This window comes from Leopardus geoffroyi, chromosome E3, assembly GCF_018350155.1.
Source record: "Leopardus geoffroyi isolate Oge1 chromosome E3, O.geoffroyi_Oge1_pat1.0, whole genome shotgun sequence".
Taxonomy (NCBI): Eukaryota; Metazoa; Chordata; class Mammalia; order Carnivora; family Felidae; genus Leopardus; species Leopardus geoffroyi.
In genome coordinates this window covers 2056397-2083992 of record NC_059340.1, presented here as the reverse complement: position 1 = coordinate 2083992, position 27596 = coordinate 2056397, and the positions used below count along the sequence as shown (strand labels likewise).

The following is a 27596-nucleotide window of genomic DNA, read 5'->3' as shown; positions in this document are numbered from 1 at the left end:
TACCTCATCTTCAGCTGTAAATCTGAAGAGCTGCACTCCTTAGTAATGAATCTGAATTAGGCTGGCCCCTCTATCCTGCAGAGACAAGAGTGGCCTGGTGCTAAGTGACGCAGTCTCAAAACGAGAAATTTCCTGAGAAGTCAGAGCACCGATTCAAGGCCAGGGACCCATCACCTGGGTGGGGCTCCCTGGTTCAACCAGGGAACTTGGGTTGAGGGGGGTCCCCACCGAACTCCTCCCTAGGAGAGCTCCCTTTCATCCTCGGCCTCCAGGAATCCCCACATACAAGTGTTCGAGAGCCAGTGATGAGCACGGTGAATGACCAAGAACAGGCAGAAGCGATATGCCACAGGCACCCGGATAGGCTTGGGTGCTGGAACTGTTAACATCGTGGAAGATGGTGGCTGGCTGGTCCCTTCACCCCCAGCCTTCCTACGATCCCAAGTCCCGCATTGTTGGGCTCGGCCACATGACTCCAGATGACTGAAGCCCGGACCACGGAACATGCATAATAACATGTGCCTTCCGGGCCCCACCTGTACAATCTTCCTGTTTGACCTTTCACGCTCTCATCTGCATGCCTGGCATGGCCTTAGGAGCCATGGGCTAATGGGCAGAAGGCACCGGAACAAGGGGCCCAGGTCCCATTTCACCTCTTGGAGGGAGCTGCCAGGAGAGAAATACGTGCAGGGCACCACTCTGTGGGCCATGAACGAGCTTGCAGGAGTTTCGGCCAGGACGTCTGGAGGTGCGTGATCAGTGACTAGTGTTACTGCAGACACAGACTATAAAACAACTAAGCTTGCCGTGTTTGAAGAAGCAAAAGCTTGAAAATATCAGCACACAGCAGGAAGCTATATAAAATGATGACAAATTTTCAAAAAGCAGACAGAATGGAACATAGAGAAACCAATACACAGGATATGTGAAGGAAACCGTGAGATCTGGTATTTGCTGGAGCTCTAGGGTAAGTGACAGAGTGAGACAGAGTCAAGATCAAGGACCATATCTGGAAGTCTGAAAGGACAGGGGCTGAGAACCTGCCAGAACTGATGGGAAAAAAATTCAGATTCAACAATCCCAGTGAGTCCCAAGAAAAAAAAAACAAACAAAAAACAAAAAACCTCACCTACACATGATAGTAAAATTGCAGAAAACTGGAGGAGAGAAATTTTAAGAGCAGCCAGAGAGGAAAGATGAGTTACCTCCAGCAACAGCAATGAGGCTGACAGTGACCCCTTGGCCACGGAAGGCAGGGAACAGTGGGACGTGCTCCGTGGACAACAGCTGCAAGAAAGTAACTGCCAGATCAGAGTCTACGCTTGGTATCCGTGCATTCCGAGATATGGCATCTTAAGACTAACCAAAACTGGGGCGCCTGGGGGCACAATCGGTTGAGCGTCAGACTTCGGCTCAGGTCATGACCTCACACCTCGTGAGTTCGAGCCCCCTGTCGGGCTCTGTGCCAACAGCTCAGAGCCCGGGGCCTGCTTCGGATTCTGTGTCTCCCTCTCTCTCTGACCCTCCCCCGCTCATGTTCTCTCTCTTTCAAAAATAAACATTAAAAACAAACAAAAAGACTAACCAAAACTGCTATTCGTATCACCAGACTCTCCCGCGGTGTCAAAATGCAGGTTCGTGGGCCCTGCTGCAGACCGCCTGCTGAAGCGGAAACGGACGGAGGGCCCCGAGACCTAGCCACGGCCAGGGGACCCTTAGAGCCTCCTGTTGGTGACGTCAGAGGGTGTGGAATAAGGTAGGGCTTTGCAAGACATTGTGCTGGACAGGCTGATGGGTGCCAAAGACTCTGGTGTGCAGCCTGCTGGCAATGGGGAGCCACGGCAGCTTCTAGGCAGGGAAGGGACAATGACCAGGTTTAGACAGATCACTCTGGCAGCCAAAGAGAACAGGCTGGAGGGAGGGAAGGTGGGTGGAAGGAAACCCATTAAAAACTGGCTACAGGAGCCCACAAGACAGGCAGTGGACGCAACGAAGCGTCATGATGTCACAAGTGCAGTGTCCTTGCCCCATCACGACACAGCCGACCCGCTGGCAGTGGACGTGCAGGTTCAGGACTCAGAGAGAAGTCTGGGCAGAAGTCCTGAGCTTGTCAGCGGGAGGGTGCTGTGTGAAGCCAGGGGAAGGACGTGGGCAGAGCAGGGGGAGAGCAGGCCAATCCACAGAACCGCGGGAACACAGCAGAGGTCAAGAACATGGAGTAAAGCAAGAAGCTAACATGTCAACCACCTTCTTGGTGAACGACACACCATGTCTCTGTCAGCTCTCAACAGCCTGGTGGAGCCCATCTATAACCCAGTGGGGTCCCAGGACCCACACGGGGTGCAGCGGCCTGTAGTGGTGGGGCCAGGACTTGGCCAGTGTCCCTCGGTGAAGGAGGCAAAAGGTGGAATCCATCAGGGCTGAACCATGAATGTAAAGTCTGCCCAAGACAGCACCAGCTGCTCTCCACGGAACTGCCCGGAACAGGTCGCCCTGCCGTCCACACACGTTTCTCTCCCTCCACCAGTGTCTCTGAAGGGCACAGGCTTTCCAGAGGCCGTGGGGCCTTCACCTCTGGGGTGAACACTGGGTGTGACAAGTTTTGCCAAATGCTTTTCCTACACCTGTCGACACGAGCATGGGATTTTTCTCCATTAGCCTGTGGGTGTGACGGCTTGCACGAACGGACGTTCAAATGCCGAGCCAGCCTTGCGCGCCTGGGGCGAATCCCACTGCTTGTGGTGCACAACTCGTCTTCTACGTTGTTGGGTTCGATTTGCTAACGTTTTGACAACACCTATCATCTATGTTCATGAGACATTGGTCTCTAGCGTTTTCTTGGAAGATGTCTGGTTTGGGTGTCAGGGTGACGCTGGCCTCGTAGAACTAGCAGGAAGCGTTCCCTCTGCTCCGCCCTCTGGAAGAGATGGCAGGGAAGGACTTCTTCAAGGGATTGGTAGAGTTCACCAGCGCACGCATCTGGGCCTGGTGCTGTCTGGGAAAGTTACGAAATATTGACTTCATTTCCTTAACTAAAGGCTTATTTATTTCTTCTTGTGTGACTTTTGGCAACTTGTTTCTTTCAAGGAATCGGTCTGTCTCATCTAGGTCACCCAACCTGTGGGCCCAAAGCTGTTCACAATATTCCTTCACTATTCCTTTATTTTTTCAATTTCCATGGGACCTGCAGTGAGGTGCCTTTTCATTGCCGCTATTAGTGATTTGTATCCCCTGTCTTTCAGTCAGACTGGCTAGAGGCTTATCAATTTTATTGATCTCTTCAAATAATGTTTTTGGTTTGGATGATTTTTTCTTCTGACTTCATTCTCAATTTTAACCGATTTTGGTTCCAATTTTGATTTTCCTGCTTTAGACTTAATTGGATCTTCTTCTTCTAGTCACCTAAGGTAGAAGCCTATTGATTTTAGATGTTCCCTCTTTCCTAATCTCTGCATTCAATGCTGTAAACTCAGAGGGCTGAGCACTGCTTCATCCCACAAACCTTGATAAGCTGTATTTTCACTTTTATTTCGTCAGAAATATTTCTAAATTCCATCTGCAATGTCTTCTTTGACCACGCCGGCTGCTTTAGAACACTAGGACACTTACCACCGGGAGGCCAACGGGAGAATCTCCATCTTACAGATGACAAAACAGGTTCTAAGAGGAAGTGACGAGCCCAGGGTCACCCAGCCCAGAGACGGCAGAGCTAGGACTGGCGCAGCCGTGTGGCCCCCTGGGTACTGGCCTGGTGTCACCACCAGCAGCTCTCCCTGCCTGCTCAGTAGAGACAGCAGACTCTGAATCACTACAACCTGACAGTGATCCCGGGGGTTCAGAGGCTGGGAACCTGGCCTCGATCCGACCCGGGGTCACTATCACAAGGGGCCGGAACCCAGGGCTGAATGTTCTCCTGCCCAAGCCATTGTCTCTCTGACACCTGGGCACCCCTGGGGCACAGTGGGGTCCAAGTGGAGACCCCCAACACGTACTCCCATGAAGCACACGCCTGTCCGGCCAAGAAATCCCTCTTCAGTCGCTTCTCCAAAGCCCCCTGGGTCTGGCACTCGCACCTACCCCGGGGCAGCCTCCAAACACAGGCCGGCTCAGCGGCGGGACCAAACGCCATTTATTTTGAGTAAAAAATAAGCCTCTTCTTTAATAGTACATCAAAAGGGACTCTTCAGCCTTGCTGGTCTCACCTGGTCCTGGCCTCCCCAAGAGGTCCCTCGTGCAGCCAGGCCAGGCTAGAGCTCTCTGGGTGACAGGGTCGCGAAGAAGGGCCGTCAGGGGAGGCCCGGGGAGGCTGCCTCAGTAGCAGTCCGCCTCGTCCTCCCCCAGAGCGCCCACTGTGGCCAGCATGTCCTGCAGGAGCGACTGAGGGCTCTTTTCTACGCGGTCGCTGCTCTCGGCCAACGCGCCCCGAAGGCCCTCCAGGTCCATAGACCTCAGCACAGCCACCACGACCTCGGGCTCCAGGTGCCCCAGCGGCTGGCCCTGATCACCTGCCTGCCACCTCTGCAGGGCGGCCTCCACAGAGGCCACCTCAGGGACACTCCCGGACCCCTGCGGGCCGCTGTAGGAAGCAGTCTGGGCCCTCAGGAAGAGGAGAAGGTCACAGGACTTCTGAGCCACGGGTCGGTCACAGTCAAACAAGGCACGAAAGGCAAACTCGAAGAGCTGCACTCGGCAGAGCGGCCGCAGGGCCTGGGCCAGTGGGCTCGGCGGGGCCGCCACGGGCGGGGTCACGGCATAGGGACAGTGAGAGCTGGGTCGGCCCAGCGTCTGCTCCAGGAACACCAGTGCCAGCTCAAGGCCCTGAGCCCGGACCTCCCAGTCCAGATCCTGGCTCGCCACCTGGAGCACCCTGGCCACAAACCGTTCCGTGTCCCCCGCCACGTCGGCGTGCCCGTCCCTCAGCCACTGGGTGAAGACGTGCATGACAGCCCTCCGGGGGAATCCCTCCGAGTCTGTGGACAGGATGTGCAGGAGCTCCGCGAGCAGGCTCTTCTGAAGGACAGAGCGAGAGACGGTGGGAGGGGAGCGCAGAAGCCAGAGCTCCTGCTGACGAGCACCTCCGGCGGGTCTGGGGGCTAGTGCTGCTTTTCCCCGCGGCCCTCCATTCGCTCACGTATTGAAGAGGGAGGTGACCACGCCCGAGTGACAGGGGTACTTAGAAGCAGAGCCAGAGATTCAGGTGATGCGGCCGACTGGCCCCTGGCCCCAGACCACCATGACTGGGTGGTGACCCACTGGACCCTGGGGGTGAAGACAATGGCCGGACGTGAACTACCTGGCCTCGGGACCCACCACCTCCTACCTGCTGGCCCCCTGGGTGTTCGGGGCTGGCGGGGGTGACGCGCAGCCCCTGGCTGGAGAGCTGTCCCACGGCGGCCACTGCGCTCGCACGGACGTAACTCTCAGGGTCTCGCAGGAGCTGCTCGGTGAGCTCGGGCACCTCGGAAGCGAGGAGGGCGCGTCTGAAGCCAGCCTGCCCTAGGGGTCCAAGCGACCACGACCAGCTGTGACCAAGGGCTGAACTTGTACCTTCCTTCCTTCCTTCCTTCCCCAAGGGCAGCCTAGGCGGTTGGGTTCCCAAAGCCAACAGGAAACAACCAGTGTGCTCAGGCCGAGCCCGCCCTCCCGCAGCCACCCCTGCGTGCCCTGCACTCACCTCCCCAGCGTCCGATCATCTGGGTCAGGAACTCGAGGCCAGAGTCCCTCACCTCCCAGCAGGGGCTGCACAGGCGCTTAGGCAGCACAGGGAGAAGTTCTGCAGCGGGAGGGGCAGCTCAGGGCGGCCCAGGCCAGACCCGCCTTACCCCGGGCTGCCCCACACCCACGACCCGCTCCGGTGTCCCCGGGCAGGGCCAGGCTACCTCTTAGGAACAGCTGGGCGTGGGGATCCAAATCACTGCAGCCAGGGGTCTCAGGTGAACTCTGGAGCCACCGGAACGTGGCCTGGAAGGCCTTCTTCAGAACCTGGAGCAGGCAAAGCAGGGCTGCAGGGCCAGGACCGGTGAGGGGCGAGCTGGCCTGCCTGCCTGCCCCCATCTGCCCCCGCTGTGCTCCTTCCCCTGCTCAGGGGCACAAGGTGGGACCCCAGGCTCAGGAAGAAGGAAGCACCGAGTTTCATTTTTCCAAGGCAGAAGCACTGGGCAGCGGCTGAACGGGCATCCCGGGTCATGAGACAGGACGTGGCAGCTCTCAGCAGGATGCCCCACTACCGGGGAGACAGGATTTCCGCACCAAGACCCAGAAACTCTCCAAGGCCCCCTCTCCTCAGAGCCCCAGGAACCCACCGGGCCTCTTGTCCCAGTCTCTAACTGGCCCAGTCTCTAACGGATGGGAGTTTAGATCCCAAGTGCAGGGCTGCCCGGCTCTAGAGTCCTTCCGTCACAGAGAATTCTCTGCTTTCCATGGCCCATGGTCCTCACCAGCCCCGGACAGCCCCAGCGGCCGCTGCCCGCCCCTCCAAACTCACTTTAAGGAGCGACTCTGGCCCCACAGAAGGCCCTGTCCTGAGCGGCCTGCAGAGGTTCTCCCCACGCGCTTCCCCCTCCTCCCCACGCTCCTCCCCCTCCCAGCCCTCCCCGCCACACCCTGTGCCTGTACCGTGGGGCTGGAGTCTGGGCTTGTGAGATATTCCAGAAGGACAGCGAACACCTGTGTCACCAGCTCTCGGGGACCTGAGACAGACAGATGAAGCACCCGACCTTCCCTTCCAGGGGCCTCCCCAGCAGAGTGTGTCAACCCAAGGAGAGCAGGGGAAAGAACCCACCGGCCAGCTGAACCCGCTGTGCCCTAGAGAAGACACAGAGGACGGCAGCCCCAGGTGCAGCTAGCGGCAGGCAAGCGGGGCCCGGTGGGGGGCGGGGGGGGGCACTCTTGCTCACCTGTCCCCTGAGACAGCGTCCCCAGGAAATCGAGGGCCGCTCGCTGGACCCGCACACAGCCCACCAGGAACGCACAGAGGTGGCCCCCCGCGTCAGAGGTGGGGGTCGCCGAACCACTGCAGAGCCGCAGTATCGTCACCGTGGCGCCAAGCAGGGGCGCCTGAGGCCAGGGTGAGGGGCGCTGCGGCTGGGAGAGAGGGAAGGTCAGTGCAGGCCCGGGTCCTGCTGCTGCCGCGGACGCAGGCCGGGGCCACACTTACCAGTGGCTGCAGCAGCTCCAGGTGGGCCAGCGTCCGGCACAGGAGACCCACACAGGCCGCCTTGGAGGGGAGGAGCGTGTCCACCGCCACCGAAGCGCCCCCGGTACCGTCCAACAAGTCTGGAAGCCAAGCCAGAAGCAGCTCTCCATCAGCGGCGCCTCCCGTGTGGCCACTGCAGGCCTGGCTGCCGGCCACGGGCCCTGTGGCCGTCACCCCACGCTGAAGACCAGGACTGCAGCTTCCCAGCGGGTGACGTGCCCAGGGTGACATGGGCTGGCCAGACCTGGGCTCTGAGCCTGTCTGCCGGGCGCCTGAGCAGTAGAGCCCAGCTCTGCCCACAGCCCGTTCTTGGGCCGATCCCGCTGCTCAGGACATTCGTCTCTGCGCTCGGCACGGGGCCACCAGGCACCCCTGGGTCCCCTTCGCTAGTCCTCAACACACTGTGTGGCTGAAACAAGACAAGTACAGCAGGGGCGGTCGCCCTGCCCCGGTCACAGAGTCTAGATGCACCCAGTCTAGATGCCAGCGTGTGCCTGTCCTGGGTCGGGAACCAGCATGCGGTGCAGGCCCGCGTAACCACCCAGCTGTTCTGGGGCCACGTGAGAGGATGCCCGCGGGGGGCGAGGCTGCCCCACTAATTCCAGGGTAGGGACACGAGAGGAGCAGCAGCCACGCGTGTGACAACAGGCTCCCCTCCACCACTTGCACAGTCAGTGGGGGCAGCGAGCCGCCTGCCCCACACCAAGGACGTGCCCAGGACCTTCAGGGGCTGCCCTCCTGCACCCGCCCACCCTCAGGAAGCAGCATACCTAGGAGTCCGGGGGCCTGAGCGGTGGCTTCAAGGACACAGGTCAGGGGCTGGAGGAGGACAGCAAAGGCCTGGGCCCTCAACGCCTGTGGACTGAGCACAGAGGACATGGTGAGTGCCGCTTCCCGACCCTGGGGTGAGGTGGCTACTACCCCTCTAACATCCCCAGCAAGTCTGGGGCAAAGAGGCCAGTGCCGGGACTCTGGATGCTCCCTTGAGAAACAGCTTCTTTTCAAGCACTGTGACCGGCACTCAGGCCACCGGCATGCAGGCCACCAACGTGGGACCCCACAGGAGCACCTCCCCAGGCCCCAGGAACAGCCCTAGGAAGGAAGGCCTCATCACACGTGCTCCAGGGGACAGTGCCCGCTCAGGACCAAGGGACGGGAGGCCCCACCTCCCGGGAGAGTCGCTGCTGCTCTGTCTCCCAAGTCCTTGGGCTCAGGGTGGGGTGGGGGACTCAGCCAGCACACAATTCTGCCCCGGGGGGCTGCCCGGTCCTCCCCTTTCAGCCACTACCTCCTCATGAACACCCGGAGAGCCTGGAGTTGAGAGCCAGGCCCACATCAGACACACAGCCCCTCTGGTGAGTGGATCCTGTGGTGACTTTCACCCCCAACCTGGGCCAACATGACCACCTCTCATCTGCCCACAACCCTGCAATGACCTCCTCGTTCTTCCCATCTCTGGACCCAGGCATCCTTCCCTTACCTGCAGGAAGCTGGCCAGCCGCTCCTGCCTACTGGGTCCCCCCCCACTGTCCCAGGGCCCCAGCGACGTGCACACCATGGCGGCCCAGGATCTACAAGCTAAGGCCGCTGGGGAGGGGAGGAAAGCAGGGGGCGGTGGAGAGAGCGGACCCTGGGTACGAACCTATCCCTGCTCTGAGCAGAGCAGCTCAGAGAGTCTGCTCTATCTCCAGGGAGCCTCTAAAGCTCGTGTCTGAAGTAGTTATTCTGTCGCTGCAGCGTGCAGGAAGCCACGGCATACGGCAATGCCTCTGTAGTAACTGAAATCCCACCAGGCCACACTGCCGACGGCCACCTCTGACTCTTCTCTAGTTTCAGGAGCTCCCTGAAAGCCCCCCAGCCCCCAGACAGGGGCTGAGACCTCTCTCTGCCTGTCCTTGCGCAAAATAAACCCCAATCCTTACCACTCCTGCAGTTTCAGGATCCCCAAAGCCAACGGCCCTGCTTGGGTGGGGCTCAGATGGCTCAGAGTCTGTGCTAAAGTCTCCCACAGGCCACAGCTAGACGAACTCAGCACCGGAGAACTGCAGAGAACCCCAGAAAGAAAGTTACTTCTCTGTCCTGTCCCCCAGAGCCCGTGCAGTGTCCAGTGGGACTGCCACAGCCCCGGGGCCACGCATGCCCAGCTGAGACAGAGCCTTTCTAGGTGTGCGGGCTTTCAGACCCCCTCTGGCATTCCCTCTGCCGCCGGCGGTGGCCCCAGGTGTAACAGCCACTCTAAGGCTTCCCAGGGAAACGAGCGCCCCTAACTCCTGCCCACTCCCAGCTGCACCCCAGGGGACTGACCGGGCCACGCTGAGGAGGAGATCCACGAGCGAGTGTGCAGCGGGGACGGGGTCTTTCTCGAGCAGACAGGCCACAAGGGGACTCAGCCGCACCCACAGGACTTGCGTCCAAGGGTTGTGGCAGTGCCCGAAAGTGGTGGTCAGCACGTTTAGAGCCTGTGTGATCTGCGGGGTGGCTGCGGAGCGCAGGGACTCCTCGATGTGACTCACTATCTTCTGGGCACACACTGGCCAATCACCAGTCTGCAGGCCAGGGTGTCCCTCAGCTGGACCTTGCAGAGACAAGCCCAGGATGTGCACCAGGAGCTGCCCAGCTGCCGAGGCCACAAACAGGCTGGAATCTCCCTGCAGGGAGAAGATGGTGTCAACGGCACCTGGGGTTGGGGACAGGGGCAGGGAGAGAAGAAAACGGGGTTCAGCTGGAACAGAATCCAAAGCGGCTTTAACTTCAGAACCTCAGGGAAGCAGCATGAACGCCGCAAGCCCCAGGAGGCATGGCGAGGGCCCCGCCTCCCCTCTGCTCAGAGGCAGAGGAACAGGAATGGAGATTTCCAGACCCTTGGAAGGAAGCTTTTGATTCTAATGAGTTTCAAAACCACCCGACCTGCTGGGTCTGACCTCCGAGCTGAAGCACACTGCAGTGACCTCGAAGGGCCTCTAACCGCCCCTTCCACCGCCCCCCCCCCCACCCGGCTACCCCACATGCTCCTCACAACAGCCCCGCGATAGCACAGCCGCTTTCACAGAAGAGGAGACGAGGCCCAGCACGTTGCGATGATCTCCCTGGGGCCGCACAGGCGCGGCCAGGCCACAGGCAGGAAGCGGACCAGGCAGGGCACTCACCGCAGTCGGCCAGGAAGCACAGGGCGCTGGGGTGACACGCCAGGGAGCGCAGGCCCTGGATCCAGCCGCTGCGCACACTGGGGGCGGTCCAGGCGGCGCCTCCGAGGGGTCCTCCCTCCCCAAAGAGCCTGGGCAGCAACTCCCCCTGCTGGGAAGCGGAGAAGGAAGCGGTGACCTGGGCAGGTTCCCGGGAGACGGGCACTTCAGAGGTGGCTTTTCTACCATTCAGGGCCGGTCGAGGCACTTCCTCGGGGAGCTCTCTCAATCACTGCCACACGAAAAGCCCCCAGGCAGCCGTGCCTCTGGGAAGTGGCAGTGGCCACCGGCACAGCCACACCAGCCCCAGCAATGCCAGGTCTGCCTTGCAGGACACAGCTTTTGGGGCAGAACGGGGTTGTAAACAAAGGTCCATCGCTCCTGTCGGTTTACTTCAGGAATCCTCGCCCTGAAAACAGAACCACGAGCTCCGTCTCCGAACGTCCACCTGTGACCGTGACATTGTGCTCACGGAGTCTCAATGGTCTCCACAGACCACCGAACTCCTGAGCTTGGCACGTGGGTCCACCAAGGCGGCCACCCTCCTCCAGGTGTCCCCCAACCCCGATGCCCCGCACACCTGCGTCAGGCCCCGCTCCCGGCACCTGTTCAAACCTTTACAACCGAGCTGCGAGCCCACTGCCCCCACAAAGCTGACACCCACCCCCACAAGCCGGCAGTGGCTAACTCCCCACTCAAGGTCCACTAGCTTAGGGACACATACGTTACAATCACACACCGTCCCACACTTCCTACCACAGGCATCACATCCTCGTTCACTCCTGGGTTTCCACACGACACGAGGGAAGCCTGATGCTGCCTCTTACGAACAGAGCTGCTCGCTGGAGCAGTTATTCACTCTGAGCCTCTCCTACCCCCGCAGAAGAAATGTGGTCAAAGCCTGCGCCCTGCCTGGGCCACAGGGCGTCCTGCTCAACGATGGCCGACCCTCAAGGTACAGGAACCGTCCAATCACCTCAGACTCCAGGATAAGGGACAAGACTCAGAGACAGATTCCAATCCCCTAAGGCTAAGAGTCTAATTCTATGATGGCCGCGGGCCCCAGAGGGGCGCCACTGACGGCGGATCTGCGGTCACCCAAGGGGGACCCTCCTACAGGTACAGCCCCTCCCCAGGGCAGATCGTAGCCAACGGGCGGCACAAAGACTCTGCCACCCCCTTCCATGCATCGTCGGTCTGTAGGTTCCCCGCCTAGACGCTGGCCCCCGCTGAGCAGCTGGCTGACCGGGAGCCCGTGGGGCTGTGAAGGGGCAGCTGACAAAGGGACAGGAGGCCAGCCCAGTGCTGCGGGCCCAGCAGACAGGAGGGCAGCCTTTCGCTGCCGACTGAGAGCCCGCACCCGGCCTGGGCCCCTCGTCCCTGCTTACAGCCAGCAGCAGACTCTCTAGGGTCTAGTGTGGGTTCTGCCGCTTCTGTGGGGTTCTCGCACTAAGACCCCCGGCATTCCCTCGTCTAGGAAATAGAGATAAAGAGTGCTGATGTGCCGACTGGCCAGGGCTCCTAGGATGAAATGAAAGTGACCTTGCAAACCCTGAAGAGCTGTCTAAGCTCCAAGCCCTGCAGGCACGTGAGGGTTACCGTGCGATCCCACGAGAACAGCAAAGGCGCGCCCCGGAACACTGTGGTGGGTCCCACGGCGGGCCGCTCGGTGCCGGGCTGTGCCTCTCGGGAGACTGCATCGCCCAAGCGAGCAGTGTCCGAGAACGGCACCCAGAGTTACTGAGAGGACACATCCCTCCCCGCTACTGTCCCCAATTCGAGCGACTCCATCCCGGCATGGCCTCCCCGGGGCCCTTCACACACTGCGCCAGAGGAAGCTGGTGAGTCTTCAGGTGAGCCGTGAGGCTCCGAGGAGCCAGGGGTGCCGTCACAGGGCCAGACGGGCGTATGGCAGGCGTCGCCTCACAAACCCCACTGTGCCCGCCCGGGACTGTGAAGAGGTGTTGGACGCACAGCTGGGGTGGGGGGGGCGGCTCTCCAAGCCCCCTGCCTTATTACTCAGTAGAAATCCTCACTAGGCCCTCATTCATCCATCCCACAGGACTAAGTGCTGGACAGATGCTCTCGGTTAAGCCTCGTGACGGTCTACATGACACGCACAGCTCTCCTTCCGTCACAGGAAGACACTGAGGCTCGGAGGGCAGGTGTCAGAGCTGAGTCAACCCCAGCTCTGTGTTACTTCAAAAACTCTACCCCTTCACCCCGTCATTCCCGGTCAGTTTTTCAAAGAAGGATTACGCTCAGGAAAAAAATCCCGTGGTGCCCGTCAAAACACGGGGCAAGCCACGTCTCAGAGACCCAAGGGTCACGACAGCCGCCGCTGCTCTGTGCGCCTGCAGAAGAAAGCCGTGTACTTCCCGGTGGGCCTCTCGGTGGGAGGGCCCAGGCTCACCTGAAGGTACTGGAAGCAATCTTCCTGGGCTGCAAGCATGCCCGCGAGGCGGAGCGAGAAGGCGAGGACTCTGGGACGCAGGTCCTGGGGCTTCAGCATGTGGCAGAGCAGCCCCAGCAGGCAGGGGTTCTCCTGTAACAACAGCAGGCTGGACCCTGCAGGAGGGCCCGGCCGGGAGGAGTGTCACTGAGGCCCAGTGATCCACTCTCCCTCGAGGCCGGTTCTTCGGGCGACCCCCAGACCTCCTCTCCCGTGGCCGGATTTAGTAATCGCTCTGGGCGAAAGTATTCGCAATGACCGCAACAAAGGAGTCGGCGCTTCAACACGGCGAGAGGGCACAGACTAGACAGCTGTCACCTCCGACACAGGGGAGGGCGAGGACCAGCAAACCCGAAGGCGATCTATCTTGCTGATCACAAAAAGGAATGCAAGTTAAAGCAGAAGACCGTCTCTACCTCTCAAATGGACACTTTCTTCTTAAACCAAGAGCACTCAACGCGAGGAAGGACAACGAAGACATCTGAGACGTCTACTCGGCCACGCTGCTGTTCAGAAGCGCCGAGACGGGGAAAGGGAACTGTGGGGCAAAGGCGGGCAGTTTCCGGTTGGGAGGCCCTTGCTGAAATAACTACCAGAGAATGTGGTTCAGTAAGAACCAAAGAGAACAGCGTGAAGATTAGAGAAGCACGAATCAAAGAAACCAGTAAACACGTGGGCAAATCTAAAAAGCGCCGATTTAAAGGGGATGGAGAACCATCTATCATGCTAATGGTCAAAAGAAAGCTGGAGTAGCCATACTCCTATCAGACAAGCAAGATTTCACAATAAACACGCAACAAGAAATGAAGGGCATCATATTGTAATGAAGGAGTCTATCCACCAAGAAGATCTAACAACTGTAAATATTTACAACGTGAAGCACCCAAATATGTAAATCAATTAATCACAGACATAAAGAAACTCGTTGATAATAGTACCATAACAGTAGGGGACTTCAACACCCCACTTCCCGCAAAGGACAGATCATCTAAACAGAAAATCAACAAGGGAACAATGGCTTTGAATGACATACTGGACCAGATGGACTTAACAGATATATTCAGAACATTTCATCCTAAAGCAGCAGAATATACATTCTTCTCCAGTGCACATGGAACGTTCTCCAGAATAGATCACATACTGGGACACAAATCAGCCCTTAAGTAAAAAAAGATCGAGATCATACCTTGCCTATTTTCAGACCACAGCGCTATGAAACTCGAAATCAACCACAAGAAAAAATGTGGAAAGACCATGAATACTTGGAGACTAAAGAACATCCTACTAATGAATGAGTGGGTTAACCAAGAAATTAAAGAGGAAATTAAAAATTACATGGAAGCCAATGAAAATGAAAACACGACAGCCCGAAACCTTTGGGATGCGGCAAACGCGGTCACAAGAGGGTAGTATATAGCAATCCAGGCCTTCCTAAAGAAGGAAGAAAGGTCTCAAAGACACAACATGACCTTACATATAAAAGAGCTAGAAAAAGAGGTGCAAACAAAGCCCCAAACCAGCAGAAGAAGGGAAATAATGAGAGCAGAAATCAATGATACAGAAATAAAAAACAAAACAAAACAAAACAAAACCAGAACGGACTGATGAAACCAGGAGCTGGCTCTTTGAAAGAATTAACAAAATTGATAAAAACCCCTAGCCAGATTGATCAAAAAGAAAAAGGAAAGGACCCAAATAAATAAAATCATGAATGAAAGAGGAGAGATCACAACCAACACAGCAGAAATACAAACAGTAATAAGAGAATACTGTGAACAATTATACGCCAACACATTGGGCAATCTGGACAAATTGGACAAATTCCTAGAAACATATACACTACCTAGAAACAAGAAGAAATAGAAAATTTGAACAGACCCATAACCAGTAAAGAAATTGAATCAATAATCAAAAATCCCCCAACAGACAAGAGATGGCTTCCCAGGGGAATTCTACCAAACGCTTAATGAAGAGTTAACGCCTATTTTCTTGAAGCTGTTCCAGAAATAGAAATGGAAGGGAAACTTCCAAACTCATTCTATGAAGCCAACATTACCTTGATCCCAAAACCAAAGACTCTACTAAAAAGGAGAACTACAGACCAATTTCCCTGATGAATATACATGCAAAAATTCTCAACAAGATACTAGCAAACCGGATCCAACAATACATTAAAAGAATTATTCATCACGATCAAGTAGGATTTATTCCTGGAATGCAGGGCTGGTTCAACATCTGCAAACCAATCAATGTGACGCATCACATTAATAAAAGAAAGGATAAGAACCACATGATCCTCTTAACAGATGCAGAAAAAGCTTTTGACAAATTACAGCATCCTTTTTTATAAAAACCCTCAAGAAAATAGGGATAGAAGAATCATACCTCCAGATCATAAAGGTCATATACGAAAGACCCACCACTAACATCATCCTCAATGGGGAAAAATGGAGAGCCTTCCCACTAAGGTCAGGAACACGACACGGATGTCCACTCTCACCACAGTTATTCAACACAGTGTTGGAAGTCCTAGCCTCAGCAATCAGACAACACAAAGAAATAAAAGGCATCCAAATCGGCCAGGAGGAAGTCAGACTTTCACTCTTTGCAGACAACATGATACCCGATACGGAAAGCCCAAAAGTTTCCACCTAAAAACGGCTAGAAGTGATCCATGAATTCAGCAAAGTCACAGAATATAAAACGAATGCACAGAAATCGGTGGTATTTCTACACACCAATAATGAAGGAGCAGAAAGAAATCAAGCAATTGATCCCATTTACAATTGCACCAAAACCCATAAAATACCTAGGAATAACCTAACCAAAGAGATGAAAAATCTATACACTGAAAACTACAGAAAGCCTATGAAAGAAACTGAGGAAGACACAAAACAATGGAAAAACATCCCATACTCGTGGATTAGAACAATATTGTTAAAATGTCAATACTACCCAAAGCAATCTACAAATTCAATGCAATCCCTATCTAAATAACACTAGCATTCTTCTCAAAGCTAAAACAAACAATTCTAAAATTTGTATGGAACCAGAAAAGACCCCAAATAGCCAAAGCAATCCTGAAAAAGAAAACCAAAGCTGGAGGCATCACAATTCCGGACTTCAATCTGTGTTACAAAGCTGTAAGCATCAAGACAGTATGGTACTGGCACAAAAACAGACACATAGATAAATGGAACAGAATAGAGAACCCAGAAATGGACCCACAAACATATGGCTAACTTATCTTTGACAAAGCAGGAAAGAGTATCCAGTGGAAAAAAGTCTCTTCAGCAAATGGTGCTGGGAAAACTGGACAGTGACATACAGAAGAATAAACGTGGACCACACGAGACACAAACTCAAGATGGGTAGAAGACCTGAACAGAAGACAGGAAGCCATCAGAATCCTCGAAGAGAACACAGGCAACGACCTCTCTGACCTCAGCCACAGCAACTTCTTACTCAATACGTCTCTGGAGGCAAGGGAAACAAAAACAAAAATGAACTACTGGGACCTCATCAAGATAAAAAGCTTCTGCACAGCAAAGGAAACAATCAGCAAAACTAAAAGGCAGGAACCGACAGAATGGGAGAAGATATTTGCAAATGACGTATCAGATAAAGGGTTACTATCCAAAATCGAAAAAGAACTTATCAAACTCAACACCCAAAAAACAAATAATCCGGTGAAGAAATGGGCAAAAGACATGAATAGACACTTCTCCAAAGAAGACATCCAGATGGCCAACCAACACATGAAAAAATGCTCAACCTCACTCATCATCAGGGAAACACAAATCAAAACCACAATGAGATACCACCTCACACCTGTCAGAACGGCTAAAATTAACAACTCAGGAAACAACAGAAGCTGATGATGATGTGGAAAATGGGAACCCTCTTGCACTGTTGGTGGGAATGCAAACTGGTGCAGCCACTCTGGAAAAGTGTGGAGGTTCCTCAAAAAATTAAAAACAGAACTACCCTATGACCCAGCAATTGCATTACTAGGTATTTATCCAAAGGATCCAGGAGTGCTGATTCAAAGGGGCAAAGGTACCCATGTTTATAGCAGTGCTATTGACAAGAACCGTACGGAAAAAGCCCAAATGTGCATCGACTGATGAATGGATAGAGAAGATGTGGTTCATACACACAGTGGAATATTACTCGGCAGCGATCAAAAAGAATGAAATCTTGCCATTTGCAACAACGTGGATAGAACTAGAGTGTATTATGCTAAGCAAATTAAGTCAGAGAAAGATAAATACCATATGGTCCTACACATGTGGAATTTAAGATACAAACCAGATGAACGTTAGGGAAGGGAAGTAAAAATAATATAAAAACAAAGAGGGAAACAAACTACAAGAAGTTCTTAAATATAGAGAACAAACTGAGGGTTGCTGGAGGGGAGCTGGGCGGGTGATGGGCTAAATGGGAGAAGGACATTACGGAGGACACTTGCTGGGATAAGCGCTGGGTGTTGTACGTAACTGATGAATCACTAAATTCTATTCCTGAAATTATTATTACGCTATATGTTAACTAACTTGGATTTAAATTTTAAAAAATAAATAAAATGCATATGCTTTAGAATATAAAAAAAAAATCACCAACTGTAAAAATTTTAAATAAATAACTTTTGACAGGGGTTAAAACAAGGTGGAATCAGAATACCAGACAACAATAAAACAGAGGCTTGTGCTTGGCTGGCATTAAAGTGCCCTGAAATCCTTGTGTTGTTGGAACAGAAGATGGAGATTCTAGTCAACTTTTGACTTTTTACATCCAGTTTGTGGGGGAGGTAACTGCAAACGAACAAAAGTGGAATGCATAACTTCCAAACCAAAAAAAGAAAAACTTAAAAACAAAAGCTTTGGGGCGCCTGGGTGGCGGAGTCGGTTAAGCGTCCGACTTCAGCCAGGTCACGATCTCGCGGTCCGTGAGTTCGAGCCCCGCGTCGGGCTCTGGGCTGATGGCTCAGAACCTGGAGCCTGTTTCCGATTCTGTGTCTCCCTCTCTCTCTGCCCCTCCCCCGTTCATGCTCTGTCTCTCTCTGTCCCAAAAATAAATAAACGTTGAAAAAAAAAAATTAAAAAAAAAAAAAAAAAAAAAGCTTTATTAATCCAATGGAGAGTAAAAAAGGAGGAAAAAAGCAACAAAGACAAGGCCTCGTAATTAATTAAAAATACGAGAGAAGATAGTCCCAATGTAACAATAAGCTAAACAAACGAAGCAGACTGTTAAAAGAGCTGCTCGTCTTCAGTTAAGAACCAGGCCGGCAGCATGGTGCTTACGAGAAGCGAGGAAGCGGCACAGAAAGGATGGGCTTACGGCGTCGCAGGTGCTCGGGCCAGTTCCTGCTTTCGAAGAGTTGCCGCGGCAAGAGAACATCTGACAAACCTGACTTTGAAACAAAAAGCATTATCGGTGCTTCAGGGAAAAAGTCATTGGTCAAAGAAGGAACAGTCTAAGCCTGCGCGTACCTAGGCTAACTTCACAGTGTGCAAAGGAAAAAACAGGACGTCAAAGACAAATGGTTGAATCCACCATCTCAGGGTAGGGTCTTCACCTCTCTCCGGAAACAATCAAGCATACCGATTAGCAGGAAGACAGCAGGCTTGAACAACGTAGACGTGACTAAGGAGCCAGCGTGGAGCCAGTTCTCTGATCGTGTGGAGCAACAAGGACCACAGAGCACAGGCCGGGGGGCCGGGGGGCCGGGGGGGGTGGGGGGTGGGTGGGGGAAACGGGTGAACTGAGAGGGGCGGCGGGGGCAAGTGAACTGCTACTGGGCACCAAGTTTCTCTCAAGGAGACGACAATGCTGCAGAATTACACCATGGCAATGAGTGCACCGCCCTGTGCGTGATTTCACTAAAAACCAATCAATTACACACTTTGAGTCAATTCCATGGTACGTAAATTATATCTCAAAGAAACCTGTCCAGGGGCTCAGTCAGTTGAGTGTCCCACTCAGGTCACAATCCCGGGGTTGTGGGGCTGAGCCCCACACTGAACTCCCTCGCTGAGTGTGGATCCTGCTTAAGATTCTCTCTCTCCCTCTGTCCCTCTCCCCCACTTGTGCTCTCTCTCTAAAAAAAAAAAAAAAAAACAATTTTAATAACAAATAAAGAAACCTGTCTAAAAGTAACTTGCAAACTCTGACTACAAACAAGGTCACAACTGAGGACTCTACAAATACCAGAAACAGCAGCATATAGGGAAATCTACAGAACGTCTGGGAAAACTGTGTACTCTGCCGTGATAAAAGCCTCGATACAAAGGAATCAAAACATAAATAGTTTCCAAGTCCAATGAAATAAACTAGAAATCAATAATAAAAACACTGAAAAAAGTCCATATTGTAAATCTAAAAAATTACCCTTTTAAATGATTTGTGCATGAAGAATAAATATCTCAGTAAAAAGTATTAAACAGTTGGAAATAAATTACAGCAAAAGTAATTTTGAAGGACGCAGCTAAAATGATGCCTTCAGAAAAGTGTGTAGCCTCAGGTGCATATATTAAAAAACAAGAAAGACTTAGATATTCAACTCAAAAGAGAGTAAAAGTACAGGATAAACCAAAGTAACAAATAGAAATTAATGGTACGGGATCTACTCTAAGGCAATTACCACCCAAGAGATCAAACATCTGCATGAAAAGACGTGCATGCAAAGAAGCCATTACGGCATTATTTATGATAAGGAGCCTGAGAAACACAACCACCTAATAGCAGTGGTGTGATTATACCCATTATGGTCCATGCACACAGGGAATGCCACAGGGTCAATAAAATCAATGTGTTCCACAGAGAAAATGCCTTCTGCAATGGTTAACAGAGAAAAAGCACGACACTGAATTGTATTTACAGTGTGACTTCATTTGTGTAAGAAAAACGCATGGGGCGCCTGGGTGGCACAGTCGGTTAAGCGTCCGACTTCAGCCAGGTCACGATCTGGCGGTCCGTGAGTTCGAGACCCGCGTCAGGCTCTGGGCTGATGGCTCAGAGCCTGGAGCCTGTTTCCGATTCTGTGTCTCCCTCTCTCTCTGCCCCTCCCCCGTTCATGCTCTGTCTCTCTCTGTCCCAAAAATGAATACACGTTGAAAAAAAAATTAAAAAAAATTAAAAAAAAGAAATGCCCACACTGGTTGATAGATATACACATAGATAGGTGCACACATCTATACAAAACACATTAGTATGGGGGCGCCTGGGTGGCACAGTCGGTTAAGCGTCCGACTTCAGCCAGGTCACGATCTCGCGGTCCGTGAGTTCGAGCCCCGCGTCGGGCTCTGGGCTGATGGCTCGAGCCTGGAGCCTATTTCCGATTCTGTGTCTCCCTCTCTCTCTGCCCCTCCCCTGTTCATGCTCTGTCTCTCTCTGTCCCCCCAAAAAATAAATAAACGTTGAAAAAAAAAAATTTAAAAAAAGAAAAATGCAACTGGGGGCACCTGCGTGTCTCAGTCGGTTAGCATCCGCCTTCAGCTCAGGTCATGATCTCGCGGTTCATGGGTTCAAGCCCCACGTCAGGCTCTGTGCTGACAGCTCAGAGCCTGGCACCTGCTTCTGACTCTGTGTCTCCCTCTCTCTGCCCCTCTCCCGCTTGCTCTCTCTCAAAAATAAACATTAAAAAATTAAAAAAAGAAAAAAGAAAAATACAGCTGTATGACATCAGGAAAAAAGGCTGGAAGGAAATTAACCAAGTTGCCGGTGGTTTAATTTTCCTCTTGACGGCTTTGTGTTGCTCCAGGTTTAAAGCATATGTATTAATTTCATAATAAGAAAAGATTTCTTCAAACAAGTAAGTGCAATGACAACAAAGTAAGTTTGTCTATGCCCTCTGCAGCCCTCTAGCGTGAAATGGACAAGAGGAGGCCTGAATCAGGGCTGGAAGCAGCCTAACAACGTCAAGATCAAGTTCTCCTGCTCATTCACTCAAGTTTCAACTGGACATATTCCCAACCAGCCAGGTGGAATCTCCAGGATGTGAAGGAAGGGAGCCAGATGGACACCCCTTCCCCTGGACGGGGGAGTCCCATGCACCATCTGGCCTCTAGGCAAAAAGACAACAGCAGCACCCTCCCACCTTACCGGCTTCAGTGATGGTTTTAAACCAGTCCAGCAGCTTCTCCAAACAGGTGTCATCTGCCACGGGCTGCCTGGGGTCTGCCAGAACGGAACAGAGAGCCGGGAGGAGTTGGGAGCACTCTGGGTCCATGATAAGGCTGGAGATTCCTGCAAAAAAAAAGGTCAGGGCCAGGTCCCGCCCACCCTAATCACAGGCAGCCCCGGTGTCCGCTCAGGCCCCAGAACTTTCACAGCAGGCCAGGCGCTGCGGGACCGCAATCCTCCGAGGGAGCTGCCAGGGTGGTACTGGGAGGTGTTCCAGAGCAGGCAGGGGCCCTGAGTTCTGGCCGCCCTGGCTGGAAAGGAGTCTGGTGTAAACCACGAGGTCTCTCTCGGGTGCTGAGCCTGCCAACCCTGGACTCTGGTGGGAGGGGAGCGGCTGGATGCTCACCCAAACTGCCCGTGGGCCAGTCTGGGGTGCGTGCCTCCTGGCGCTAGCCGCGCGGACAGGGGAAGAGCGTCTCTCCCGGGGTCAGCGAGTCTGTAACCGACACCCCCGCAGCCAGCAGTGTGCAGAGAGGAAGGCGCTCCGTCCCGGGCCCGTCTCTCCCGGGCCGGGGTGTGCACCTGCGTGTCCCGCCTGGGAGGGGACGGGGAGCCCGGAGGTCATGCGGTCAGGGAGGGTTCTCTCGGGAGCTGGGGGCTGTCAGTGGCTCGGTCGCAGCCGGAAGTGGGTCTGTCTGTCCGTCCCCGGTGAGGCTAGGTCCCTGAGAAGGGAGCCCTCCCTGCGGACCCCACTGCCGCGCCGGGCACCGGCCTCCCGAAGGGCCCGGAGGGAGCACGAGGCGGCGGCCGCGGTCCGGCTGGCCCAAGGATGCTCCAGGGCCTCCAGCCCCTCTTCCCAACTCCGCCGGGTCCGCCACCCCTCCCCGGTAGCGCCCCTCACCAGCTCCGCGTCCCTCCGCCGCCTCAGGCTCCGCCCGGGCCGCGCCACTTGCCGGATCTGGAGGGGGCGACCTCAGAGTCGGCGGCCGGGGAGAGCGTGAAAGTCCCCAAAAGGCCACCCGGGAGCCCCGGGAGAAAAGAGCTCAAGCTGAGAAGCCCTCAGACAGGCCGGCGCCAATCCGGTGACCCCCGACCCATCACCTTCGCAGGGACGCTCGGTGGTACGCGCCCTAGCGCCCGGCGGGCATCGCGCCAGAAGGCGGGACTTCCGGCGGAAGGAGCGAGGCTATGGCCGGAAGAGGCGTGGCCTCGCCCGCCAGGATACTCGGTATCTGGGCGTGCAGGAGGCATGCAGGTGCCGGAAGGGGCATCCTCATCCTTAAGGCGAAGACAGTGTCCTTTGGCCTCACAACTGAGCCCTCAGGGCCCATTAGCTGTGTGCCAGAGGTTCTCAAAGCCAGTGGATAAAACCCAGTTTCATCTTCCCTTAGCGTCAGTGTCTCAGCACGATTTGAGGGGAAACACCAGGTATGTGTTAGGATATAGAAAGCAAAATTCCTACGGGTACTGAAATAAAAAGGAATTTTAAAAACATGGACTTCGATGGGTAATCACTTCGGACACCCCGCCCCTTAGAAGCACTTGGGTGAAAAGGTTTGAACTACACAGTTTTCCCCGAATTGTGATTCCTCATTGTAAAAAAGGGGATACTCGTATTTGCATGATCGAGCAGTTGTTGGGGAAAAGCATCTTAACAGTAGCACTGTGCTCAGTGCTTCACTTAATATAAGCTCGGATGGAAAGAGCCCAAATGATCACCCACGGATGAATGGATAAAGAAGATGTGCTATATACACACGCACAATGGGGTATTACTTGGCAATCAGAAAGAATGAAATATTGCCATTTGCAACTACGTGGATGGAACTAGACGGTATTATACTAAGCGAAAGTAGTCAGCCAGAGAAAGACAAATATATGACTTCATTCATATGAGGACTTTAAGACACAGGACAGATGAACATAAGGGAAGGGAAGCAAAAATAATATAAAAACAGGGAGGGGGACAAAACAAGAGACTCTTAAATATGGAGAACAAACAGAGGGTTACCGGAGGGGTTGTGGGAGGGAGAATGGGCTAAATGGGTAAGGGGCACTGAGGAATCTACTCCTGAAATCATTGTTGCACTATATGCTAATTTGAAAGTAAATTTTAAAAAATAAAATTAAATGCATCCACTAAAAAAAATAAATAAGCTCGGATGACTCTGCACTAACCTCAGGAGGGTGGGTACTGTCACCATCCGCCCAGGTGAGGAAACTGAGGTGCAGAGAGGCGAAGTCCTAAGGTCTTATAGCCAGTGGGCTGGCACAGCTGGCATCTGAACCTAGGCATTCTGACTCCAGGGCTGAATACCAGATTATACAGGCCCACAATTTCTTACCTGAAACTTCTGGGGACACATGGGTCAGAATTCGTAATTGTTCACACTTGAAGAGAACCTATGTGGTGCATGTACAGTGTGTGAGATTACAATCCCAGCAGGGTTTGATGCAGTACACTGTATAATGCGTTAAAAATTCCATGGTCACATTAATATACACTCCAGGAGGAATAAATAAACAACCATAAATAGCCTCCGCTCAGACTTTTGTCGACGAATGAGTTCAGGTCAGAACAGTTTTGCCAACCAATGAATTCTGAAAGGCTTTCAAAAGTTTTCCGAATTCAGAACAGCAGATAAAAAGCCGTGGACATGTAGTGTCTCTATAACTAAATGAGAGGAGGTAAGTGAAAAACAGAATCAGGAAGGGCAGGGGGACTGTGGAGCTCCAGGAGTGGAGCAGGGGGTACAGGGGTATAGGTAGTTAAGGTAGCAAAAGCTTTTGTCCTCCATGTGGGCAACACCTCTAGGAAATAAATGGAAGTTGTTAAGATAAGCAGTTCAGGTTCTCTGTGCCGGTGGGGAGCCACACCCCCTTTGTGTACAAGTGAGGACACTGACGAAAAGAGAGCCATGAACCTGTACTATATGTTGGTGCCAGAACTAGACCAGTAATAATCTGCCAGCATTTCGGCTACAACACGCTACAGTGGGTGAGGACTCATTCATTTGTTCACCACACCAAGAGAAGTGTCACATTGCACTCATTCTGGAACGGGCAACTGTTCTCTAAGCACTTTACAGATATCGACTCAGTTGATTCTCACAACAATCCATTTATCAACATTTGTGGAAACAGCAGCACACAAAAGTTATAAGGACTCCCCGGACACCAAATACACAGTGAGCAACTGCTCTGTGCCAGCCCCTGTTCCAAGGGATGGAAAAAAGGCCGTGAACAAAACCAAGCCCCTGCCCCAGAGAGCTTACATTCTGGACATGGAATGCTCTCGTAGATGATAGATGTCAGGTGGCTGGAAAAAGAAAGCAGGGTGAGGGGACAGAGTAGGTGCCCTTGGACACCTGTATAAAGGAGCAAGAAAAAGCATAGTTGCTAATAATAATTTCAATAAACTCTGGAGCCCAATGTTCCTAAAGATCTTCACGATGCCCACTGAGTTGCAGCGCAAACGCAGTATATTTATTGTCGTGGGGCTACTACATCAGAACCCTAGAGCTTAAGATAGAGATCAGGGAGGATAATTTTCTGAACGCCGGGTGTCCAGAACTAGCAGCCTGCACAAGCTCCTTGTCCCTTTTAGCGTTAACCTAATAAACAGCAGCATCCTGCTCTGTGACTGGCGCAGAGGCTTGTCGCGGAGCCTCCACGAGAGAAGGTGGGGGACGCACTCCGGGAACCTTTAAGCGCGTTCCCGGGGCTTCAGCACCGCAGGGCTCTGAGCCTCGCCCCTCTGGGCGCGCTGCGGGTCGGCCCTCGGGCTTCCCGGCGCACGCGCAAGGTCGGCCGGGCTCTCGGGCGCCGGCCACATCCGGGGCTGTGCGGGCGGCGCGGTTACCATGGCAGCGGGGTCGCGGCAGGCGCGCGGGCAGGGAGGTCCGGAGGCTGCGGGCTGCTGGGCCGCCGGCGGAGCCGCACAGCCGGACAATCGTGCCCGCAGCGCCGAGGGGCGGCCGGGCGGCGCCGCAGCCATGTCACTGGGCACCGCGGATCCGGCCTCGGAGACGGTAAGCGCGGGCGGGCCTCCTCGCTCCCTCCAGCTCGCCGGCTCTCGGGGCCAGGCGCGGTCCGGAGGAAGGGGCACACGGCCGGAGGCCGCCGGGTGACAGCTGCCATTATTGTTACCGCATAAGACCGACCCTTGGGCCCTCGCCCGCGTGCAGCCGGCCGGGCGTCGCCGCCCCTCACCCAGCCTCCAGCCGCCCCTAGACCCCGCCAGCCCGTGCACAGGCCGCCGCTTCCAGGAAGCCCTCCCGGACGCTGCGCCCTCCTTCGAGGCCCCGGCCTGTGCCGAGCCTGCTACCGCGGTCCGCGGGGCGACGGAGCTTACTGCGTAAGTGCTGGCCCACCCGTGCCTCCGGTGCGGGGGGCAGCGGCCGGCCTGGGTGTACAGGGGGAAAACCCCCGGCCCCGACAACAGTGCCCTGCCCGGCGCTGATGGGAGAAGGCTTCCCCGGGGGAGGCGTCCGCAGGTTTACTCCTCTGGGTGAGGGCAAACGTGCTGTCCGCTCGTGCCTTTTCCAAGTGTTTTGGGAGCGCCCACTACCTGCTGGAGGAGAGGTATCCACGTGGGTAAGTGGCATTCCCATGGGGGAGAAGAAGGCAGGAAACAGAGCGTCAAGATCACTTCAGAGAGTGAGCTGTGCAGAAAATAAAACAGGCCCCATGTGATGGAGGTGTTGCAGAGGGCTGCTTTAGACGGGGTGCCCGGAGCAGCCGCTCTGAGGACGCCCTGGATGAGGACGAGAAGGAGACAGGCTGGTAAAGACCTGAGAGCAGTGGGGCAGCAGCATGTACTAAGGTCCTGAGATGGGAGAGAGGGGTGTGGCGCAGCGCCTGCATGAAAGCTTGCCAGGACCTCCTGGGGGAAAGGGGTGTGCATGGGAGGTGGGCACCCGCCTGGCCACGGGAGCCGTGCAGGCCATGCAGGGAGCGTGGATTTTATTGCAGGCGGGGTGAGAAGCCTTGGGAGGGCTCCAGACAGAGGGAAATTTGCTCGCTTTGCGTCCTTCTCACTGAGAGGGCAGCACTCAGCCGGGCTGGACAGCGAGGGCCCAGGCTCAGTGCTGCTGGCCCCTGGGAGCGACTGAACTTGTCCCTCCAGGCAGCGAGTCTTGCCTCATCTGGGAGGCCCGCCCACCTACATGGGACTCAGTTACCGCCATGGGTCCTTCATCTTTAGAAAGTGACGTCTTATGTCGTGATTGTAAAACTCATGACCGTTAGAGAAAACTTAGAAAGTCCGTTTACCTGCACGAGACCTGGTCAATATCTGGCGGATTTCCTTCCAATCTTTTTTCCACGCACCTTTGAAAAAAGTTGAGAGCATATCTGACTCGTTTTGTCACCTTTACTGTTTAATTTGTCGTTAGCGTTTTCCCACAGCCGCACGTTTTCACGAGCATGATATGAAAAAGTCTAACCTGGGGCGCCTGGGTGGCGCAGTCGGTTAAGCGTCCGACTTCGGCCAGGTCACGATCTCGCGGTCCGTGAGTTCGAGCCCCGCGTCGGGCTCTGGGCTGATGGCTCAGAGCCTGGAGCCTGTTTCCGATTCTGTGTCTCCCTCTCTCTCTGCCCCTCCCCCGTTCATGCTCTGTCTCTCTCTGTCCCAAAAATAAATAAACGTTGAAAAAAAAAATTTTTTTTTAAAAAGAAAAAGTCTAACCTGTGGATGCCCTTATTGTATTCACCCATTTCCCTGCTTTTTACTCTTTTGTTTTCGCTGTTCAGCTATTAGAAACGGTGCTACTATAAACATCCTTATGCACATAAACATTTGCTAAGCCCCTTACGTGTGAGGCTCTGAGGACACAGAACAAGTTAAGCCATGTTGCCTTGGTCTCAAGGAGTTCGGTCTCGTGGAGGAACTGTTGCAAAGCTCTCTCCACGTCTAGGAGACGCCCTTGGTCCAGGCTAACTTGCGGCTTTTCTGCTAGCTTGCATCTGTGCTCGGTTAGACAAGAACCTCTTGAGAGCAGGCGCTGTCCAGTCTGTCCATTCTCTCAAGTCCCTTGGAATAGAGCTGCCTCTAGGCTTGCTCGTGAACTTTCGCAGAGCGCTTACTGTGTGCCAGGGGCCTCACCGTGCGGCGGCTGGAAGGGGCTCCGCTGACAGCAGTACAGAGCCACGGGGGTGATGTAGAAGCTGAGTGGGGCCACGGGTGATTTAAGGGCCAACATTCGTAAAAAGGCTCACAGTTTCTAGAACGAGACAAGAAGAGCATTTATTAGACATTTACTATGTGTAAGGTTCTATGTCGCGTGCTTTATTAGCCCCCTGGCCCAGACCTCAGGTCTCCTCTCCCCCCAGCCCTGCCCCCGACCTTTGGCTCACAATCTCCTGTGCTCTCCTGCCTCCCAGATCATCCTGCAGCCTCACAGCACCACGGCTTGAACATATTTATAATGGCTGCTCTGAAGTCTTTGCTAAGTCCCTCATCCGGGCTCCTTCAGAAGTTTCTATTTCTGCTTTTTTCCCCCTTCTAACAATCACACTTTCCTGTTTCTCTGGGTATCTCATGGTTTCCTGTCGGAAGCTAGACATTTACATAGAATGTGACAGTGACCCTGGGTCGCCACCCCTCCTCCCCATGGGCTTGGTGTTTGCTTGGTGGTCTGTG

The 27596-nt window shown here is 54.1% G+C and overlaps 2 protein-coding genes and 1 long non-coding RNA gene across 17 annotated transcripts in view; 1 reads left to right on the top strand and 2 right to left on the bottom strand.

Moving 5' to 3' along the window:
• Positions 1 to 4106: 4106 nt before the first annotated feature.
• Positions 4107 to 22109, bottom strand: BRAT1 (BRCA1 associated ATM activator 1). 9 transcript variants are annotated; one of them, XM_045460018.1, is made up of 14 exons: positions 22055 to 22109; positions 20933 to 21076; positions 12791 to 12945; positions 10342 to 10489; positions 9500 to 9872; positions 9118 to 9237; positions 7966 to 8057; positions 7157 to 7275; positions 6897 to 7083; positions 6616 to 6689; positions 5880 to 5982; positions 5675 to 5773; positions 5321 to 5496; positions 4107 to 5010 (listed from the first exon to the last, which is right to left on the bottom strand). In XM_045460018.1, the coding sequence occupies exons 2-14, from the start codon at positions 21057 to 21059 to the stop codon at positions 4312 to 4314; spliced, it is 2472 nt and encodes an 823-aa protein (XP_045315974.1). In that variant the 5' UTR covers positions 21060 to 21076; positions 22055 to 22109; the 3' UTR covers positions 4107 to 4311. The 9 variants fall into 9 exon arrangements, with proteins under 9 accessions (XP_045315974.1, XP_045315975.1, XP_045315982.1 ...); XM_045460019.1 differs by lacking the exon at positions 22055 to 22109 and adding an exon at positions 21855 to 22048; XM_045460026.1 differs by lacking the exon at positions 22055 to 22109 and adding an exon at positions 21855 to 22048 and having other exon boundaries at positions 20933 to 21007.
• Positions 22110 to 24704: 2595 nt separating this feature from the next.
• The window catches only part of IQCE (IQ motif containing E), a 42912-nt gene continuing 40020 nt past the window's right edge, over positions 24705 to 27596 (top strand). For 2 of the 7 annotated variants that reach the window (XM_045462174.1, XM_045462171.1), the window contains exon 1: positions 24790 to 24984. In XM_045462174.1, the coding sequence (XP_045318130.1) occupies positions 24817 to 24984 (168 nt within the window). In that variant the 5' untranslated portion in view covers positions 24790 to 24816. Of the gene's footprint in view, positions 24985 to 25110; positions 25311 to 27596 lie in introns of those variants that run through there. The other 5 variants (XM_045462172.1, XM_045462167.1, XM_045462176.1 and 2 more) reach the window with 5 other exon arrangements.
• On the bottom strand, positions 26314 to 27171 carry LOC123589707. Its single transcript, XR_006708437.1, has 2 exons — positions 26643 to 27171; positions 26314 to 26400 (listed from the first exon to the last, which is right to left on the bottom strand). It is a non-coding gene; the product is annotated as an uncharacterized LOC123589707 (long non-coding RNA).

What these genes read in the sequence shown, in the direction of transcription:
- BRAT1 (XM_045460017.1), bottom strand. Translation starts at nt 21,578, where the DNA reads ATGACCTCCGGGCTCCCCGTCCCCTCCCAGGCGGGACACGCAG. An exon ending in CTCCTCCTCAGCGTGGCCCG is followed by an intron (nt 9,238 to 9,499) that starts GTCAGTCCCCTG and finishes GGTTCTCTGCAG; the next exon opens with TTCTCCGGTGCTGAGTTCGT. An exon ending in CGCCCAGCTGTTCCTAAGAG is followed by an intron (nt 5,774 to 5,879) that starts GTAGCCTGGCCC and finishes CTCCCGCTGCAG; the next exon opens with AACTTCTCCCTGTGCTGCCT.